Source organism: Aegilops tauschii, chromosome 3, assembly GCF_002575655.3.
Source record: "Aegilops tauschii subsp. strangulata cultivar AL8/78 chromosome 3, Aet v6.0, whole genome shotgun sequence".
Classification (NCBI taxonomy): Eukaryota; Viridiplantae; Streptophyta; class Magnoliopsida; order Poales; family Poaceae; genus Aegilops; species Aegilops tauschii.
Window position 1 is genome coordinate 5860075 of NC_053037.3, and position 19758 is coordinate 5879832.

Genomic DNA, 19758 nt, shown 5'->3' on the forward strand with positions numbered 1-19758 from the left:
TTTCCAAATGCAATGTTGCCTTCATCGCCGACGACTAGGCCAATCTTTACCAAAGCTCAGGACCGCATAAAGAACTAAAGACTAGTAAGGAAAATTTAGGCAAAAGGCTTGAGATGAGCCCGGGTTTAAATGACTCCTTTGTTCCAGCTATCATTTCTGTGACTTAAAACCATAGACGCAGTCGACATTTCATATTAATAGAATGACTGAGATCCTCTAACTTATGGATGCAATGTAAGGGAGATTGTGTTGCTTTCAGATTCAATGACATTTCTTTCAGCATTTATACAAGTAGCACCGGTACCATGGACCAGATCTTCCACCTTCCTACTGATGATCGTGTGCATTTACCAAGTCTTTGGTATGTTTACTGCTGCTGATGTGAAGGATTGGACCGCAATCTCACACGGCGTGATGTTGCATTCAGAGGTGGAATTCTTCTATGATAATTGAGGCACTGCAGCAGCTGTCACATACTACTGCAGCACGACTCTGGGGTGTCACCTTCGTCATCATCGCTGGTGACTACTTAATAAAAGTTGAAAGGAAGGATTAGCAAATTAAGTCGTTCGGTTTTACTACACAAAGTTACCCATTGCTTAAAGATGAACTGCAGCAAATGCATAAACATATGTCCGGCAGTTCAGGCTCTCTATCTTCCAAACCTGCACCTGAAGATTCTACCAGGTTTAAAAAAATGTGTTTCGGCAAAAAAAAAAATCTAGTAATATACACGTTTGTAAGAAACTTAGCTTTAGGAATTTGTAGGCGGCATGCCCCATCTTTTATTCTTTTTCATGAAATCCATGGCAAGAGTTCTTATGAGGGAAACTGGAGTCCCCAGCACAAAGGTTTGAGCAAAATATCATATGTAAGAGACAAAGCAGTGGTAGTACTGCTACTCTGCTAGCTATTACATGCTTCTGGCTCGAAGTACATAGGACTCAGTACAACTATACAACCATTACTTCATTTTTTTTACGAGAGTGCATCATCTCGTGCATTACATCACACATCAATATTTTCACTCATGTCCTCCGAGATTTCAGTTAGCTCGGACGACAAATGGTAAGTATCCTCGGTATGAACATGCCCTTCGTCACAGAAGAACGGCCTCGAGGGCATCTGCAAGGTACCGACGCCTCCTTCCAGCATCTCTATAACCTCGCTCATCGTCGGCCTGTCATGAGATTTCATCTGGATGCACCATAGTCCGATGATGCACAACTTCCTCTCCAACTCATGCATCTCAGTATCAACATGAGCAGAAATCTCACCCACGTGGTCTTGTTGAGTTAGCCGGTCATATACCCATGACGGATAGTACGCTTGGCTCGAATTTGCTGTGTTCGGATTGGTGTTCCTTCTTCCTCCAGCCATCTCCAGAAGCAGCATCCCAAAGCTGTAAACATCAGACTTGCTCGATATGATGCCAAAGCTCCGTGATATCATCTCAGGAGCTATGTACCCAATAGTTCCACGTAGGGCTCTTGATGGCACAAAACTCTTGTCCCTTGGGTATAGTTTGGCGAGGCCAAAATCAGCAACTTTGGGAACAAAATTGTTGTCGAGAAGGATGTTGTGTGGCTTGATGTCGAAGTGCAGAATCTGCATGTCACAACCCTGATGAAGGTAGTCGATCCCCCTGGCAATGCCCAAAGCTATCTCGGCGAGCTTGTCCTAGGAGAAACTCTTCTTAGCTAAGAAGATGTACTTGTCCAGAGAACCTTGAGGCATGTACTCATAAACCAGTGCTCTCCTCATTTCCTCTGAGCAGAATCCCATGAGGCGCACCACATTAACATGATGGATCCTACCGATGGTGGAGACTTCATTGATGAAATCTTCTCCATTGCAGTTAGGATTGCCCTCTAGCATCTTGACAGCGACATGAACCTTGCCTGGCAATATCACACCCTTGAACACAGAACCGTAGCCACCCTGACCCAGCTTATCTCTGAAATGGCTTGTGATTGTTGTGATGTCAGTGTAGGCATATCTCATCGGACCAAGCATTTGTTGCATTCGGAGGAACTTCTCGACGGCATCGATCGTGATCCTCGTTTTCCAATACTTGTGGGCGAGGAGGATCAACACAGCCAGTGGTGCCAACACGAACCTGCATAGCACTGCATAAACAAGTTTATAAAGGTTAGGTGGGTACACGCATGCGTAGATGTGATGATCAAGAAACTGCAATTAAGAGCACAACATTCTGAATTACCAGCTAGCCACTTCACAGACAAGAAGACGAATGGTACGACTGACAAGGCATCATCACCAACTCTAGAATCCAGTAAGCAGCGCCAGAAGTTTCCATCGACCACAATAATTTGCAAAACACAACTGATGGCGTCTTCACTATAGAATCGTGAGAGGAAGCTGCAATACCATCCAACGAGACATAAAAGGAATGAAAGAGGGGCTCAACGGTTTTGGGATAAAATATATCAAAACCACTTATACAGGCAACAAGTAGAACCACTTATATAGATACATCAAAATTCGGAACTCACCGAAACTGGAGTATTAGGCACTCTTTGATGCTTCTGCTCATCCTATCATATCTGAAAGGGAATTGAACGGCAAATCCGATCCTCATGGATTTCACAACATCTACATAACTTGCATTTTCTAGCGGCTCGTAGTCCCAACAAGATGGACTGTGACAAGGCCAAGGAGTCATGGCCAAGTACCCACAAGAAGGCTCGAGATACTCCATAGAACAAGATCCATAACCAGTTAACACGTAAACATAAGTATCATTGCTGCTAAGGCAAGCAACAGGCATGTACATACCATTGTCCTTTACTTCCCGAGAGCATTTAAGAAAGCAAGTCTGTCTACGTGAAAGGGGGTCCAATTCGACTTCCATTTCGTCATTGACTACCCTGAAGGAATAGGGAGGCCGATTCCACCGAGGTAGAGGGCAGCTGCTGTACAAATCCATGTCGGCATCGACTACCCAGAGCCAGAAGTAAGAACCACTGTCGTTGATGGCAGAGACATGGTATGTCACGTTGTCGATGTGAATTGTAGCCTTCGTATCACTGCAAACCAGCTCATAAGATGGATAGCCGCACCCAGGTGGATCACTTGCCTGACGAAATGGAGATGATATGTTTCTGAAAGGGCCGCACGAGAAAGAAGGACAATAAGGCTGATGATGCTGCCCTTCTGACTGATCTGGTGCAAGAACTGCAAGCACAAACAAGAAAGTTAAGGCCTTGAGAGCAGTGGGCATCGCCATGGCATACACACAGACGCGCAGATGACTGGCTGAATAAGTGAGTGGCTGCCAAAGTAAAAAAAATAGAACTCCAAAGGATGGTAATTATACATGCCAGCTAGTACCTCTACATGACCGTGATGTTTCTGGCTAGGACACTTGGCTACTAGCCGCTAACTAAAGTTGGGTGCATACCATCTACTGGCTCATCTAAGTAATTATACAGAAGAGTCCAATTGTGTTACCATAGCATCTTGTACTGGTCCAATCATGTCCAAGTCATGGAACATGCAATTCGGTGCCTTGAGAAAATGACAAATAACAGGGACCAAAAAACGGAAAATAAGAAAATATCATTCAGTTGAGATATTGAGTTTACCGGTTAGCAAGGCATGTTTTGCAGAGAGGAAAAGCTAAGTCTGATCGAATTCCTCATTTGTATCTAGTTCTAGTTGAAAAACTTCCAAAACCCCTCTAATATGAAACCAATCCCCGGAATATCTTCAAACCACGTGCAGATTATGTCGGCAGGTACAATTTTGCTGTTATCACAACAAGTCAACAAGTCTTATACAATTCAAACCTCTGCAAATGGCTCATGCGTTTATTGCAAGTTTCATCTATTTAGATGTGTACAATTCTGTCAAAGACAAGTTATTTAGGATTGAAGAAAAATGAGGACGTCTAGCTGGTGAAATCAGAAGAATAGTCTAACCATTTATTTCCAGAGACCACAGAATTTTCTAAGCCACAGAACAAGGCAAACGTTTCAGTGGTAGCTGTTATTCCCACTTGGACGCAGAACTATCATGTCATATCTCATTGGAGGTTAAAGCAGACAAGGAGGCATCTTAGCAACTTTTTATACTCCCTGCCTTCCCTTCTTCTACAGTATATTTCATGGACTTGCCTCTTGTCATTCTGCTGCTGATCTATCTTCTAACCTATGAATCCTATGTAGACACATCATTTTTTTTTCGAAAAGGAGGAAGACCCCCGGCCTCTGCATCTGGACGATGCGTACGGCCAATTTATTAATTATTAACACAAGACCTTACAAAGTCGTACAACAGTAAGACCAAAGCCACCATCTTCGCAACCTCTGTCGCTACTCCTATCTAACTGATGAAGGGGCGCTGATAGTCTGGGCCTAATACCAAACAGACCTCACAGTCAAACCTAACATCTAAGACCTGAGGTCCCAACCAGGACACCTGCCGGGTATGGGCACCCACCAGTCCGGCGTGCTCTTCAACCAGGACCCCTGCCGGGTATGAGGCCGCCGCAGCCACGTACCATCAATCCATCTTCAGAGCTGTACTGTTGCATGAACCGTGCCAGGTCTCTCTACCATCGACGCCGCCACGACGCCAGACAGCGCCACCATCCTGCGCTCGTCCATCATCACACGCCCACCGGCGAAACCCCCACTGCTCCATGCCGCTGAGAATCGCCGTTGTCAACGTGCCAGATGCCACGCCGCTCCTCCGACGCGAACACCAAAAACAAGAAACGCCCTAAAGATACAAGGGGCACTCTGCACAACATGAAGCCGCCGCGAGCAGCTGCAGAGAACCAGCCGGCGGCCAAAGCCCCCACCTTCATGAGCCCACACCCGAGTCCTAGCTCCCCAGGCAACGCCTCCAAGGAGGAGATGACGCCCATGGCGCCACCGCTGCCCAATCCAGGCCGGATTTTGGGTTTTCACCCGGGAGAGGACCGGAGGTGGCAAGAATAAGGACCACGACACCGCCTTCAGGAAGGATGCGTCGCCCAAAGCCGACGCCGCTGTCGAGCCGAACTAGCCGGCCTAGGGTTTCCCCCGGTCCCAATCTGCACCACCATCCCCAGAAGCACCGGAACCAGCAGCATCCACCGGCCTCAAGCGCAAAGGGGAAGGAGCGGGAACGAGGGAGCAACAGGCCTCCAGATCTGGCGAGGACGAAGGCCCCCAAACTACCGCCGCCAAGCGCCGACTCCCCACCACCCGAGCGGTCGAGGACGCCGGGCAGAGTCCCCGCGCACACCGTCCAGGGCGCGAACGGCGGCGCCGAACCAGCAGGGGCCGCCGCCCCGTGGATCCGGATCTCCGCGAAGGGATGACGAAGGCCCCGCCGCCACCTTCCTTGGCAGCCGCGCGACGCATCGGGGGCTCCTCTGGTGGCGACGAGGAGGAGAGGAAGGGGAGGGGAGGCCGCCGGCGGCGGCTAGGGTTAGCCGCCCGTGTCGCCCCTGTTGGAGCGACGCGGGGGCGGGATGACTTCTCCATGTAGACACATCATAGGTAGAACAAGATTTCGTAGGAACTCGCCGCTGCTCTTGGACGACCAGCTGGTGAAATCAAATGAACTAACCTGAGCTCCGGTTCCCATTCCGGCTCTCGACAGACCCACCGTCATGTCGCGTCAGTCGCTCAGCAGTCCAGCAACGATCATGGCAGGCGAGCCACATGAAGAACTTGATCCTGGGGGGAGCCCAAGACTTCCACTTTAGCTTCCAAGAGCTCGAACCAACTGCTCCTTGAAAGAGGGTGCCGTAGCAGCTCTTGGACGTGTACTGGTCATCTGACGTCCAACGCCAGAATATCAGTCAAGGTAGATAGCTGCACCCTGCGAACCAACTGCCAGACCTGAAAATAATGGCATAAGCCCAGGGGTTCAAGCCCAAGTCCCCCTACCTACGAACCAAATTTTGCTTAATATCTTTACCACTAAGTGTACATTATATGCGCCGATGCATTTGATATTTCCCCTGGTTTCTATTGTCTGCAAATTATAAGTCAGAATGGATAGCATTTCAACTGCGCACCACTGATAAAATACTAAAATAAACAAATATGTGGAAGGCTTTTTCTTTGCAGGAGAAGCAGAAAGCATTTCCGTAGTATATGGCTAATTCCAGCGATGACCACACTAAAGCTGCAACCGCTCCTCATCACTCATTCAGGTATCACAAAAAAAATCAACAAGCCTTATCGTAATGCAAAACTCAACACTAGGTGCTTTACCATGCCAAATTCACGAGAATTACTAAGGTGAGTCTGATTTGTTTTTTGATATATGCCTATTTTATATTAACTGGTTTTCACTTCTATTTGCATTTTGATGGTAAATAGTTTTCACTTGATAGCAAGGGAATGGTAACTGCATACCAGCTACAGACTCTGCATGTCTGTGACGTGGTTGGACAGGATCTCTTGACGAACCGGTGGGTGCTCTATCAAAGTTATCCCTTCTGATCTTCGTTACATGGAAGTATGGAAAAACTTAATCATTGCAACCATGGGGCCCTGGAAAAATTGGTTGTGCATTCAGGCACGTCCTTGACAACCTTCCATGTCCGGTAGTTTTTTTGTGGCTCCAGTAACAACAAGACTTAGTATTCGCCACTCCCAGTACCCTGTACTCTTCTCCTCTCCTCCTCTTGTTTTTGTTGCTTGACTCGAATATCCGGCAAACTCTTCCTTTTCAAAGGACAACTTGTAAATAGCAATGGAAAACGACCTATCAGGAATAAAATGGTAGAATGTAATCAGAAGGAAGGGAAGTACTACATGGAGACTAAAAAGAAACAATTGGTGGTCCAGGCCGAAATGATAATTATAAAAGCTACATGGATGCACATATTTTTTATGCTTTATTTACCATGTCAACTTCACGAGTTTGTTTTTTAGATGATAATTATGCATATATGTGTGGTCTAAACAGCAATAGAACCATGGAACTTTCTGAGCCATAGAACACGTATGGCTCAGGTTTTGGTGGCAGCTGAAACACGTATGACAAGCGCCACCCCACTCCTCACCAGAGGTTAAAGCAAACAACCATTTTTAATACTCCTGTCTTTCTCTTCTTCCATCTTCATATGCAATACATCCCATGGACTTGCTTAAATTTCTTGTCACGCCGCTACTGCTATCTCTTCTCACCCATCAAACCTATGTGGGCGGAGCATCAGATGATGAAGATTTCTCCAAACAATGTTCATCTCACATGTGCAGCAAACATGGACCTGAGATCCGGTTCCCGTTCCGGCTGTCAACTCACCCACCATCATGTGGCGCACCAGGTATGCAGTTATCGTGCTCCGGGGATGACACAATCCTGGATCACCCTGTTCTTGGCTCCTGCAAAGTGACCGAGATCTATTACAGACACCGTGTCATCAACGTCACCCCGCTTGTGGAACCAGCGACACAGTGCCCACTTCAGAAGCTCATCTCAACAAATTTAGCAACTGATGTGTACGAACTACCTCCATCACCAACGACCCTGGTACGTTGTTCAAGCGAATTCATACCTGCAGATCCACACAGTGTAGCTGGCCCAGCTGCTTGTCTCAGTAACAACGCAACCCAGTTCTGGTATTTGGCGGCGGCAGCTTATGCATACATATATGATCTACCACGTGACTGTGAGGCCGTTTTTAGAGGCATTCCAATACCCTACAGCTATGATGTAGATGGCCCAAACATAGGAAACGAGTTTGTCTTCAACAAAAAAGCGAGTACAGTCATCAATTTTGGTGAAACAACATTCACTTGGCACCTCAGTAACCTTACCGATGTCTGCCAACAATGTGAACATGAAGGTCGACACTGTGGATTCAGTTCACGCAGCCGTCAAGCATTCTGCCAGCCCCGTGGTATTCTTTCTTTTGCTTGGCGTTTCAATTTATTTCGGAACAAAAAATCAATCTCTTATATTCCGGGTTAACTGTTTTAAATCTTTCAACAGGATTTTCACCTATAGCTCAATTATTTTACAAACAAAATTGTAATGCAAATCATAGAAATTGTTAACTTGTTCAAGCACATACAGTCTCTTGGTTCACATCCATGAAAGTTCCCCCAAAAAAACATTCATTTAGAGATGCAAGTGGCAAATTATATGGGGAAACTTATGACGGTTGACTAATTTGTAAAATTCTCATAAAACAGTAAGAGATAAACCTTAATTGACCATTTTTCAGATTGCTTTAGTATTTTAGTACTGAAGATGAATAAACAATTGTAGAGCTATCACATAACAAGGGGATGCACTAATCAATATAACACCCTATGTCTGAGGTCCAATGTACATGAAGCCAACTGGAGGCCAACACATATATATGTCCTTCTTATGTCAACAGGAATCAGAAATTAGTTGTTCCAAACATACACTGTACAAGTAATGAAGTAGTTCTTCTGTTTTTCTCTACATTAAGTCATGGCAAAACTAATGATATTCTTCCTACATGCAGGCACGCATGTCATCCCAATTGCAGGTAATGATGCAACTCTTATTTGTTTCAAAGTATAAATGACATTCTTATTGTGTTTTCTCATTGCTATAAGCGTTAGGAACCCATGACTTCTTATCTGAATGCAGCTCACTAGTTTCATTTCTTTTTAATCAGCAGCATCATCTGTAGCTGCATTTATAGCTCTTTCATTGGTGGTAGCCGCAACGCTCTACCTCTCCTTAAAGTCAAGGTATAATGAAGAGATAAATAACAAGGTCGAAATGTTTCTCAAGGCATATGGCACATCGAAACCCACAAGGTACACTTTCCCCGAAGTTAAGAAGATAGCAAGACGGTTCAAGGATAAACTCGGCCAGGGTGGATTTGGAAGTGTATACAAAGGCGAGCTACAAAATGGAGTTCCTGTGGCAGTCAAGATGCTAGAGAGCTCTACAGGAGAGGGGGAGGAATTCATCAATGAAGTTGCAACCATTGGACTGATCCACCATGCAAATATCGTCCGTCTTTTGGGCTTTTGCTCCGAAGGAATGAGACGGGCTCTTATTTACGAATTCATGCCTAACGAGTCACTGGAGAAATACATATTCCCACATGTTTCCAATATTTCTCGACAACTCCTATCACCAAAAAAAATGCTAGATATTGCTTTAGGCATTGCCCGAGGGATGGAATACCTGCACCAAGGCTGCAACCAGCGCATCCTCCACTTTGACATCAAGCCACATAACATCCTGCTGGACTACAACTTCAACCCAAAGATCTCAGACTTTGGCCTTGCAAAGCTGTGTGCAAGGGACCAGAGCATCATTACCTTAACTGCAGCAAGAGGCACCATGGGATACATCGCACCAGAGCTATACTCTCGGAACTTTGGAGGGGTTTCGTACAAGTCAGATGTGTACAGTTTCGGCATGCTTGTGTTGGAAATGGTCAGTGGAAGGAGGAACTCAGATCCAAGTGTTGAGAACCAGGACGAGGTATATCTCCCGGAGTGGATCTACGAGAGAGTAATCAGTGGGCATGAATGTGAGCTCATTTTAGATATGACAGCAGAAGACAAAGAAAAGATGAGGCAGCTGACTATTGTGGCCCTGTGGTGTATCCAGTGGAACCCGAAGAACCGGCCTTCAATGACAAAGGTGGTAAACATGTTAACCGGGAGGCTGCAGAATCTACAGATCCCACCTAAGCCGTTCATCTCATCTGGAAATCATCCTATGCCCTAAAGCACGGAGAACATGCTGCCATGATTTGGTACATATTGCAGACATGCACTTAGTCCATGTGCTGCACAGCAATGCATAGCACTATATAGCATGCAGTATATTTCCACCTATTCACTGTATTAGCAGCACCTGATTGTATGAAAAATCGTCCGTCCCGATGCAATTAATATTACTACTAGGTATATGCAAGAACATTTGAGAACCACATCGAACTTTATTTGGAAACTGTAATAGTTAAAAATACAGTGATCTGCTGGTTACCTTGGTCTGCTGTTCCAGTGATTTATATCCATTTCAGTATTTCCTGCAGTGGATTGCTCCTCACAGAACCCCTCAAGAAGCATGATTACGCCATCTGATTTATCTCCATTTCAAGAATCTCCTGCAGTGCATTGCTCCTCACATAACTGCTGAGGAAACATGATTACGCCCTTTGATTGCCATTTCTGAAGATACTGAAATGTACATTGCCCTGTTCCTTAAAATCCCAGCAATCCATATCCATAGCACTAGAATGGAGTATGTTTCGACCTCCCCCCTCTACTAGCACCTGCCAACTGATGCATGAAGTACTAGTAGCTATTTGCAGCATTCCGAAATCAAATGGAGCTTTATTTTTTGCATTTTGACAGTTTAACATTCAAATGGAGCTTTATTCTGTGGTTCAACGCTTCAGTATTTCCCCCTTTCCCTCATACATACTCCATTTTGTAGTGTAGTACGAGTAGAGTAGTAGCCATTTCCTTGTCGGAATCACAATGCAGAGATACTGTAAGCTCTTTCTAACACGGAGATGCGCAGATCCCCTGCTTACTCTAGAAAAAAAAAGAGTATCCTATAACTAAGCATGCCACTGGACCAGTTACTACCAAAACCGAAGGGCATTACTCACCATGGCATAGCAGAGAGCTTCCACCGGAGTCCCTCACCAGAGCAGATGATTGGGGGCGCTTAGCTGAGACGCGAGGGAGGCGGGGTATTTTTTTTTGAGGGAGGAGGCGGGGTACTAGGCAACACAGGGAATCGCTCGCCGGCAGCCACCAGGGGTATAAACGGGCCCCGTTGCAAAAATTGTGGATAAGCCAGAGTTGGGCTTATGGCTCGGGCTCCCCTGCAAGAAATCAGATTTTCAGATGGGCCGGAGTCTGGATTGCTGGGCTGGGTCAGCGTTCAAACTCCCCGGGCCGAGCGGCACCCAGGTCGTGCTCTTGCATCGAAATCACTAATTAAGGAGTACTCGTTGCAAAGAACACTCCATCTTGCCAGTCACGACAAGTGGCGCACATGCAGCGCGCCACTTGTCGTAACCTGGGAGTTTTCCCTTGTTTCGTAGATTTGTTTATTCAAAACGTTTTATCTCTTAAACCGTGCGTCCAAATCTCAAACCGTTTTCACCATTGGATTCCTCGCGTCGAGATCTTCAAAACTAGATCCCATGTTGATAGGTTTTGATGAAATTTTTTTTCACGAAAAAAACGAACGAAAAAACCAAACCGGGAGCACGGTTTTTTCCCTTTCCGAAAGAGGCACGCCCGTGCCTCTCACGAAATCACAACCGTGCCTCTCGTGAAAGCAAAACCGTGACTCTCGTGGAAAGAAAGAAACAGAAAACGCGTTTTTTTCCCTTTCCGAAAGAGGCACGCCTGTGACCCTCGCGAAAGCACAACCGTGCCTCTGGCAAAAGCAAAACCGTGACTCTCGCGAAAGAAAAAAAAACAGAAAACGCGCATTTTTTCCCTTTTCGAGAGGCACGGCCGTGACTCTCGCAAAAGCACAACCGTGCCTCTCGCGGAAGCAAAACCGTGACTCTCGCGAAAGAAAAAAAAAACAGAAAACGCGTTTTTTTCCTTTCCGAGAGGCACGGCCGTGACTCTCACGAAAGCACAACCGTGCCTCTCGCGGAAGTAAAACCGTGACTCTCGCGAAAGAAAAAAAAACAGAAAATGCATTTTTTTCGTTTCCGAAAGGCATGGCCGTGACTCTCGCTAAAGCACAACCGTGCCTCTCGCGAAAAAAAACGTGACTTTTCACGAAAGAAAAAAAAAGTAAACGCGTTTTTCCGCGCAAAAAATTTTTTTTTTCAAATTTTTTTGGTCGAGACGCTAAGGAAGACCGGGGAAAAACCAAAACGTCGAAAAACCCCAGGAAAAAAACCGTTTAAAAAGCCGAAAACGCGTGTGGAAAAATAAATAAAAAACAAAATCTGGAGGGAGCGTCCCGAGCGCGACACGTGGCGAATGGCTGAGAGCGCGCCAAGTGGCGCTGATCGTTGCGAGGCTCCCGAAGGAGCGCTCGTTAACTAGTTGCTCCCCTTTTGCATTGCATCGCCGCTCGTGATTCTCAAAAAAAAAACATCGCCGCTCACCGCAGAAGTTGTACGGTCGGTTGTGAAACGGCGGAGAGAACACAGAGAGCTCCTATTCATTAACTTGTCTTTTTGTTATTGTACTCTATGTTTTAGGAAATTTAATAACAAAGAAAATACATTTTTGCAAAAAATATATTTCTATGAATAAGTAAAAATATATTTTTTAAAACCAAAAAATGGCCGGGTGTCTTGATATGATGTCCATATATGTAATAAAATGTGCATCTCATATTGGAGCCTATGCCAATGGTGTGTGTGAAGGCCTAATGATGGGCAACCCTGCTTTGCAATTATATGAAGAAGTTGTAGAATAAGACATGCTCGTAATTTTCCTATATTATACTTCAATTTTAGAATATAAGCCTATACTTTGAAGTTCATACGAATTCAATATCTGCTGACAATTAACCGATTAGATTAGGATATCGGATCACCGAGAAGATATGTGATGGACAGCTTGAGAAGTCTCCAGTTTCTAGTTAACATTTTCTTGAGGAAAGAAGACATTTGCCGAACTTATGTTTCCATGGGGCTAGAAAATTTATCATGGTAGAATGCACCGTAAATTTGGTAGATTTCATAGAAAACTATTTTCAAGTGTGGCCTGCACACAAAACGGTGATCCAAAATAGAAAATGGTGGTAGCACTATTGACTATTTTCAAGTGTGGCCTGCACAAGGACAAAATCACTTTACTCAACATATCAACTATGATGACGGCCACCAATGCGGATCTTCGTATTTAAGGCGCAGGTAAATACGTCCATCCTAATCCAAAATGGCATATAAATGAGCTATCATGCACTAGCACTTTGATGCAGTATAGGCAGAGAAAATACAACGGGGAGCATTGTGTGTCAGGTTGGCTACCAAGTACCAACTGGGGGCATACATGTATTCAGTATTCCATTGGGCTTGGGAAGGATCGAGAATTCAGTTACCACGTGCTCTTGTGATGTAGCTAGTCGTAGTTGGTATAATCTTGTGAATCGACGCCGCCAACAACCTCATGTTAAAAACTGAGTACAGTATCACATATGTGTGCCCAGTTACATACTGGGCCCATAACGCATCTCAAACACATACGGTGCCCAGTTACATACTGGGCCCATAACGCATCTCAAACACATACGGTGCCCAGTTACATACTGGGCCCATAACGCATCTCAAACACATACGGTGTTGCCAAAATCACGCTGTGCTGTTCAATTAAGAAGAAGGCTTATCGACTACCCTTCATGTGGAGTTAGTTTTAGTTGTGTAGTGTTACCGTCGTTATAGGGTAGGATCTATTAAGAAACTGTATAACGGAGCCACCTACAGCCATCCACAGCAATTTGGCACTCTCAGCCATACGATCACACTGTGGACGTCTCAGATCTGCCGGTCGTCCCACCGAGCCGACCTTGTGACCATTTTCACGCGTTGTTTCGCGAGTCCCGCCCGGCCACACATAAATGGGTTGCTGCTCCGAAAACCAATTTAGTTGTCATATGGTTCACTGGGCCTTGTTTTTTTTTGGAACGAAGACGCTAGACGCGTCCGGCTTTAAATTAATAAAGCCCTCAAGCACCAGTTCAGCAGGATACAACCCAGAAAAGCAGAAAACAGGTTCAGTCCACGAGGACGTCGAAACAGCACAAAGGTTCCACGCGAAGGCAACATTACATCATACAAATCATCCAACGCAGAAGACCTATCTAACATGAAACATCCACCGAAGGCACCAAAAGCATCATCGAGTCGTCGTGTCTTGTCTAGCCATCACCTGGATAGTCTTGATGCGCGTCATGGCCTCCGACATACGCTCAGCATCGCGCTCCTTCCCCAGCGGAGTCCATGTCTGTAAGAAAAGGTGACATTTGAAGATCACATCCGCAGGGTGGTTAGGGAATTTTTTCTCAATCGTAATTTTATTGCGCGTCGTCCAAATAGCCCATAGTAGCGCCCCTACGCAACGCCAAGCGATTCTACTACTGGTCCCTCTCGTGGTTTTAAGGATGGCAATCAAGTCGTTCCCCGAGGCTGGGTTCCAGTTCGAGTGGAAGGCTTCCCTAACTGCACTCCACGCGAACCTGGCTAGGTGGCATCTAAAAAAGACGTGATTAGCATCTTCACCTAGACCGCACACAGTGCAGGTACCGTCAGCCGGACCGTTACGTTTTGCCACATTATCCGACGTGGGCAGCCTATTCCTGAGCATTTGCCACATGAAGATTTTAATTTTCAAGGGCAGGCCTGCCTTCCACAGCCCCCTAGCTATATCAAGCGCTGTCCCTTCAGTAAGCTTGTTGTATAAAGATTTAACCGAGAATTTCCGGGACGCTGTCAAGCTCCATTCGACCAAATCGTCGCCCGGCCCTATACGGTTGTCACCAATTTGATGCACTAGGTCGTCCCATGCCTCCCGTTCGGCATTGGAAAGGGCCCTCATAAAATGGATCGCTGGAGGGTCAGTACGGGCTGCCTCTCCCACTAAGATGTTGATGTCAGTGGCGATCCGAAAAAGATTGGGGTGACTTTGCCAAAGGGGAGAGGCTCCCAGCCAATGATCCAGCCAAAAGCGAGTGGATTGTCCATTTTGAATGTGGAATTTGGCCCCGATAGCAAAAGCTGGTCGGACCGCTTGGATCCCTTTCCAAAACACGGATCCGTTGGCCGGGGCACTGAAAGGATTCCCATTTGGGAAATACTTAGCCTTTAGCAGCTGAGCCCAGAGACTCGTCTCGTTTTGGGCAAGCCGCCACCACCATTTGGACAGTAGGGCTACGTTCATAAGTTTGGAGTTTAGGATCCCCAAACCTCCGAATTTTTTTGGCCTACAGACAGCCGCCCACTTTACCAGGTGATATTTCCGCTTGATATCAGTTCCTTCCCAAAAGAACCGGGATCACGGTGTATCTAGCTTAGCGTGCACGTGTGATCTCGATGGCCTGTTCTTAGTTTTTTTTGTGGGTGCTATTCTTAGTTAGCCTAGCGGCCCAATAAGGCTTCGTTGATCTGCAGCAGACGATTGATCTGGATTTAGATGAGAACACCTTTTTTTAGAAAAGGAGATGAGAACACCTAGGTTATGTCTCGCCTCGCTTCCCCTCATCTGTATTGCCATGTCCCTATTATTCGTGATTTGGTGTTGTAGCATGTTCATGATTAGTTGAAAACATGTGATGAGACCGCATTCATCTGTTGGTACCATTACGGTGTGCTATGACAATCTAGATAATGTTAGCTCTCTTAAGCATATTCGGATCGCAAGTACATTATTATTATTACTTCTAAGGTTGAGAATTATCATTCAGGTATAGATACATGTGTCATGGTATGTATCACAACGGCATAATTTTAGGCCGAATACCAATTCTGGATTTCCCCAGTTACTCATTCATCACTTGTTAATCAAACCTACAAATAACCTCGGTTGTTGTATTTTTGTGGCAATAATCCAGGAAGTAAGTAATAAACATGTACTTTCTGTGAAATATTGGTTTGGCTTACATCGTAAAGTTTAAGTCTGCAAGTGATAATAGTTCTAATAAAAAAAATAATAGTACCTACTACCTCTGTTTTTAAATATAAGATGTCTTGACATTTTAAATTGAGCTATCAAAACATTTTACATTTAAGAACAGAGGGTGTATTAAGTGACATACTTCTCAGCTATTATAATTTATTCCAGGTTTTACCATTTGTCATTACTTGTTCTATGCTAGGTCAACAGACCGACATTAACACAACTGCTAAATTGTTGTAGCATGCCGAGGGGGGTAATTTTAGTTGTGGGACTTGTCAAACAACATATTGATATGTACGTGACAAGGAGGCTGCCGCACCATATCTTAGGTAGTTGGTAGGTTGTTAGGTAGAGTTTATCTTCTCATTGTAATCTTATCTCTATCTAGCTTTCTCTCCAAGATGTAATCATATCTCAACTGTATGCGCTATGAGGGAGGTGTGCCCCTGCCTATAAACACGTACGGCGTCCCCTCGAGTAGAGGTACGACGTTTTCCGCCATAGCACATGGTAATCAGAGCCCTTCTCTTCCACAATGTCTAAACCCTAAAACTCCATCCAGTGCAACCATGTCGTCCTCCTCCGGTACCTCCCAGGCTGGTCCCAACGGCCAAGTCACGGAGAGGCTCTCCCGCACCAACTATGTCCTCTGGCGCACGCAGATCACGCCGTAGCTGAGGGGCGCGGGTGTCTTCAGTTACGTCGACGACACTACACTGGAGCCGGCCAGGATCCTCCCCACCAAGGACAAAGATGGGAAGGAATCAACTAAGTTGAATCCTCTCTACTCCATCTGGGTGTGAGAGGACCAGCAGGTGCTCGGGTACCTGCTGAACAACCTCATCAAGGAGGTGCTCATGATGAACTCATCTCCTACATCCTGCAAGGCCTCGACATGGACTACCAGCCACTCGTCTCCGCCCTCGATGCCCGCATCACCCCGGTATCCCTCGATGAGCTTTTTCAATGCTTAGCAACTTTGATCAGAGGGTGGTGCAGTACCAGGGATCGGGCGGCTTCAAGTCGTCGGCTAAGGCCGTGACGTGCGGGCGCGACGGCTACTCACATCATCGTGGCCCTCCTCGCTACAAGGGCAAGCAGGGGAGTAGCAGCAGCAACGGCGGGTCCAACTCCCGCAACGGACGACCCAACTCCGCCAACACCAGGGGCCGCCACGGCGGGTCTTCCAGATCGCGCTCGGACGCGGTGCGTTGCCAGATCTGCGGCAAGCCGGGTCACACGGCGAGGGACTGCTGGTACCGGTTCGATGAGGATGAGGCCTCTTCTGAAGATGAAGAAAAGGTTGCTGCTGCTGCTGCTGACGGCTCATACGGCGTCGATACCAATTGATATCTTGATAGCGGCGCAACGAACCATCTCACCGGCGAACTAGAGAAGGTGACACTCAAGGAGAAATATCATGGCAAGGACCAGATCCACACCGCAAGTGGTGCAGGTATGAGGATACGTCACATTGGTCATTCAGTTTTTCGTACCCCACGTCAAAAATTTCATCTTAGGAAAATTTTGCATGTCCCTAGCACTGACAAAAATCTTCTACCAGTCCATCGAGTCACCCTTGATAATCATGTTTATATTGAATTTCATCCCTTCTTCTTTTTGATCAAGGATCAGGTCACGAGGAAAACTCCCTATCGAGGTAGATGTGTTCGAGGCCTTTACACGTTGATTCCGGAGCTTCGAAGATACAATAAACAAGCTTGTGGTGCTATCAAGCTTTCAGCCACACGTTGGCACGACCGTTTAGGGCGTGCTTCATTTTCCTTAGTTGATCGTTTACTTAAAAAAATAAGCTCCCGTTTGTTGGTGAGCGCAATATTGAAACCATTTGTGATTCTTGTCAGAGAGCAAAAAGTCATCAACTTCCTTACCCTGTTTCCACTTTCTTCTCAACCGTTGCAATTATTTTTTTCTGATGTGTGGGGCCCTGCCCCAAGCTCCGTTGGTAGACACACATACTACGTAAGCTTCATTGATGACTATAGCAAGTTTTCTTGGCTCTACCTTCTAAAAAAGAGGTTAGGAGTGTTCCAGGTCTTTAAAAACTTCCAAGCTCTTGTTGAACGCCAGTTTGACAGAAAAATTCTTGCTGTCCAATCCGACCGGGGAGGGGAGTACGAAAAATTAAACTCCTTCTTCCAAACGCTAGGGATTTCCCATCATGTGTCATGCCCTCACGCTCACCAACAAAATGGGTCTGCGGAACGTAAGCATAGACACATCATTAAGGTTGGCCTTGCTCTCTTGGCCGGAGCTTCTATGCCCTTAAAATTTTGGGACGAAGCATTCCTCACTGCCGTACACATCATAAACATGCTTCCTAGTCGGGTCATCAATAATGAAACTCCCATAGAAAGGCTTCTCCACACAAAACCAAATTATAAATCTCTTCGTGTTTTTGGATTCGCTTGCTGGCCGAATCTCCGCCCTACAACAACCGCAAGCTTATGTTTCGCTCCAAACAGTGTGTGTTTCTTGGGTATAGCGCTCAGCATAAAGGTTTAAAATTCCTTGACATCTCTACTGGTCGTGTCTACATCTCCAGAGATGTCGTTTTTATGAGATAAAATTCCCTTTCGCTGATCTACACCCTAATGCCGGCGCCTTACTTCGCAAAGAGATCCTTCTTCTTCCACCTCACCTCTCCGGTCATGATCAAGGGGGACAAGATAACTGTGATGATCATTTGTTGACTAATCCTCCTAACCACATGCATGAGCCTTGTGATGACACAGGAGATCATAGCGGTGAAAACAGCAAAGAAAACTGTGAAAACAATGAAGAAAACAGTGCAACAGTCTGCCCATATCATATGTGTCACGGTGGAGGGAGCAAATCCTCCTCGAGATCCGGCATGTCGGCAGCGGCAGGTGGATCAGCCTCGGGATCCGGTGCACCAGCAGCGGCAGGAGGATCTGCCTCGGGATCCGGCGCGTCAGCAGCGACAGCGCCCGGTGCTGCGTCAGGCGCGCCAGTGGCTCCCGTCTCCGCGTCGGCCACGCGACCAGCTGTGGTTGGCAGCGGTGGCTCCACCAGCCCGCGCGAATCTGCAACTGCCACGTGCCAGGTTGCCGCTTGAGGAGGCCCTTGGTGATGAGAAGTGGAGAAAGGCAATGCATGAGGAATATGTGGCACTACAGAAAAACAAAACATGTCATTTGGTTCCTCCAAGACAAGGTAAAAATCTTATTGACTGCAAGTGGGTCTTTAGGATCAAAAGGAAGTCTGATGGAACAGTTGATCGTTATAAGGCAAGGCTAGTTGCTAAAGGCTTTAAACAATGGTATGGCATAGACTACGAGGACACCTTTAGTCCAGTTGTAAAAGCTGCCACCATCCGTCTTGTTTTGTCTATTGTTGTTTCCAGGGGATGGAGTCTTCGACAATTAGACGCACAGAACACGTTTCTTCATGGTGTTCTGGAAGAGGAGGTCTACATGAAACAACCTCCTGGGTTTGAAAACAAACATGCACCCTCTCATGTATGCAAGCTTGATAAAGCATTGTATGGATTGAAACAGGCTCCTAGGGCATGGTATTCTTGTCTCACTAAAAAGATGTAGATGCTTGGCTTTGTCCTTCAAAGTATGACACCTCACTGTTTATTTACAATAAGTCCAACACATCAATATTTGTTCTTATATATGTTGATGATATCATTGTCACAAGTTCATCTGATGAGGAAATAACAGGACTGTTGAAGGACTTAAGCACTGAGTTTGCCCTAAAGGACCTTGGAGATTTGCACTATTTCCTAGGGATTGAAGTAAAGAAGCACAAGGATGGACTTCATCTCTCCCAGGAAAAATATGCAAATGATTTGGTAAGAAAAGTTGGGCTGCAAGGTTGCAAACGTACCACTACTGCTTTGTCTAGTACGGAAAAATTGTCTCTCACAGAAGGAACACCTTTGAGTTCAGAAGACAGTACAAGGTACAGAAGTCTTATGGGTGCACTTTAATATTTGACACTCACACGACCTGATATTACTTTTGCTGTCAACAAAGTGTGTCAATTCCTTCATGCGCCAACCACAGTTCATTTGACTGCCGCAAAACGTATAGTCAGATATGTGAAAGATACTATGAGCATTGGTCTTAATTTTAGCAAGTCATCTTCCACTCTTGTTAGTGCCTTCTCTGACTCAGATTAGGCAAGA

At 45.9% G+C, this 19758-nt stretch overlaps 3 protein-coding genes across 6 annotated transcripts; 1 reads left to right on the forward strand and 2 right to left on the reverse strand.

The window, feature by feature from the left end:
* Window positions 1-825: 825 nt before the first annotated feature.
* Window positions 826-5840, reverse strand: LOC109786781 (LEAF RUST 10 DISEASE-RESISTANCE LOCUS RECEPTOR-LIKE PROTEIN KINASE-like 2.4). The gene is made up of 4 exons (XM_073509780.1): window positions 5584-5840; window positions 2517-3198; window positions 2225-2382; window positions 826-2129 (listed from the first exon to the last, which is right to left on the reverse strand). The coding sequence occupies exons 1-4, from the start codon at window positions 5678-5680 to the stop codon at window positions 1681-1683; spliced, it is 1386 nt and encodes a 461-aa protein (XP_073365881.1). The 5' UTR covers window positions 5681-5840; the 3' UTR covers window positions 826-1680.
* Window positions 1009-1614, reverse strand: LOC141042584 (rust resistance kinase Lr10-like). Its single transcript, XM_073511427.1, has one exon. The coding sequence runs from the start codon at window positions 1612-1614 to the stop codon at window positions 1009-1011; it is 606 nt and encodes a 201-aa protein (XP_073367528.1).
* A 1188-nt stretch (window positions 5841-7028) lies between the features above and the next one.
* Window positions 7029-9959, forward strand: LOC109786782 (rust resistance kinase Lr10). 4 transcript variants are annotated; one of them, XM_073509778.1, is made up of 4 exons: window positions 7042-7297; window positions 7383-7873; window positions 8471-8494; window positions 8627-9959. In XM_073509778.1, the coding sequence occupies exons 1-4, from the start codon at window positions 7284-7286 to the stop codon at window positions 9697-9699; spliced, it is 1602 nt and encodes a 533-aa protein (XP_073365879.1). In that variant the 5' UTR covers window positions 7042-7283; the 3' UTR covers window positions 9700-9959. The 4 variants fall into 4 exon arrangements, with proteins under 4 accessions (XP_020200929.1, XP_020200931.1, XP_073365879.1 ...); XM_073509779.1 differs by having other exon boundaries at window positions 8630-9959; XM_020345340.4 differs by having other exon boundaries at window positions 7029-7873.
* Window positions 9960-19758: the final 9799 nt, after the last annotated feature.

What these genes read in the sequence shown, in the direction of transcription:
- LOC141042584 (XM_073511427.1), bottom strand. Translation starts at nt 1,614, where the DNA reads ATGCAGATTCTGCACTTCGACATCAAGCCACACAACATCCTTCTCGAC.
- LOC109786781 (XM_073509780.1), bottom strand. Translation starts at nt 5,680, where the DNA reads ATGTGGCTCGCCTGCCATGATCGTTGCTGGACTGCTGAGCGACTGACG. An exon ending in GAATGGGAACCGGAGCTCAG is followed by an intron (nt 3,199 to 5,583) that starts GTTAGTTCATTT and finishes TTGTGCTTGCAG; the next exon opens with TTCTTGCACCAGATCAGTCA. An exon ending in TGCCTAATACTCCAGTTTCG is followed by an intron (nt 2,383 to 2,516) that starts GTGAGTTCCGAA and finishes ATGGTATTGCAG; the next exon opens with CTTCCTCTCACGATTCTATA.
- LOC109786782 (XM_020345340.4), top strand. Translation starts at nt 7,108, where the DNA reads ATGGACTTGCTTAAATTTCTTGTCACGCCGCTACTGCTATCTCTTCTC. An exon ending in AGCATTCTGCCAGCCCCGTG is followed by an intron (nt 7,874 to 8,470) that starts GTATTCTTTCTT and finishes TCCTACATGCAG; the next exon opens with GCACGCATGTCATCCCAATT. An exon ending in GCATGTCATCCCAATTGCAG is followed by an intron (nt 8,495 to 8,626) that starts GTAATGATGCAA and finishes CTTTTTAATCAG; the next exon opens with CAGCATCATCTGTAGCTGCA.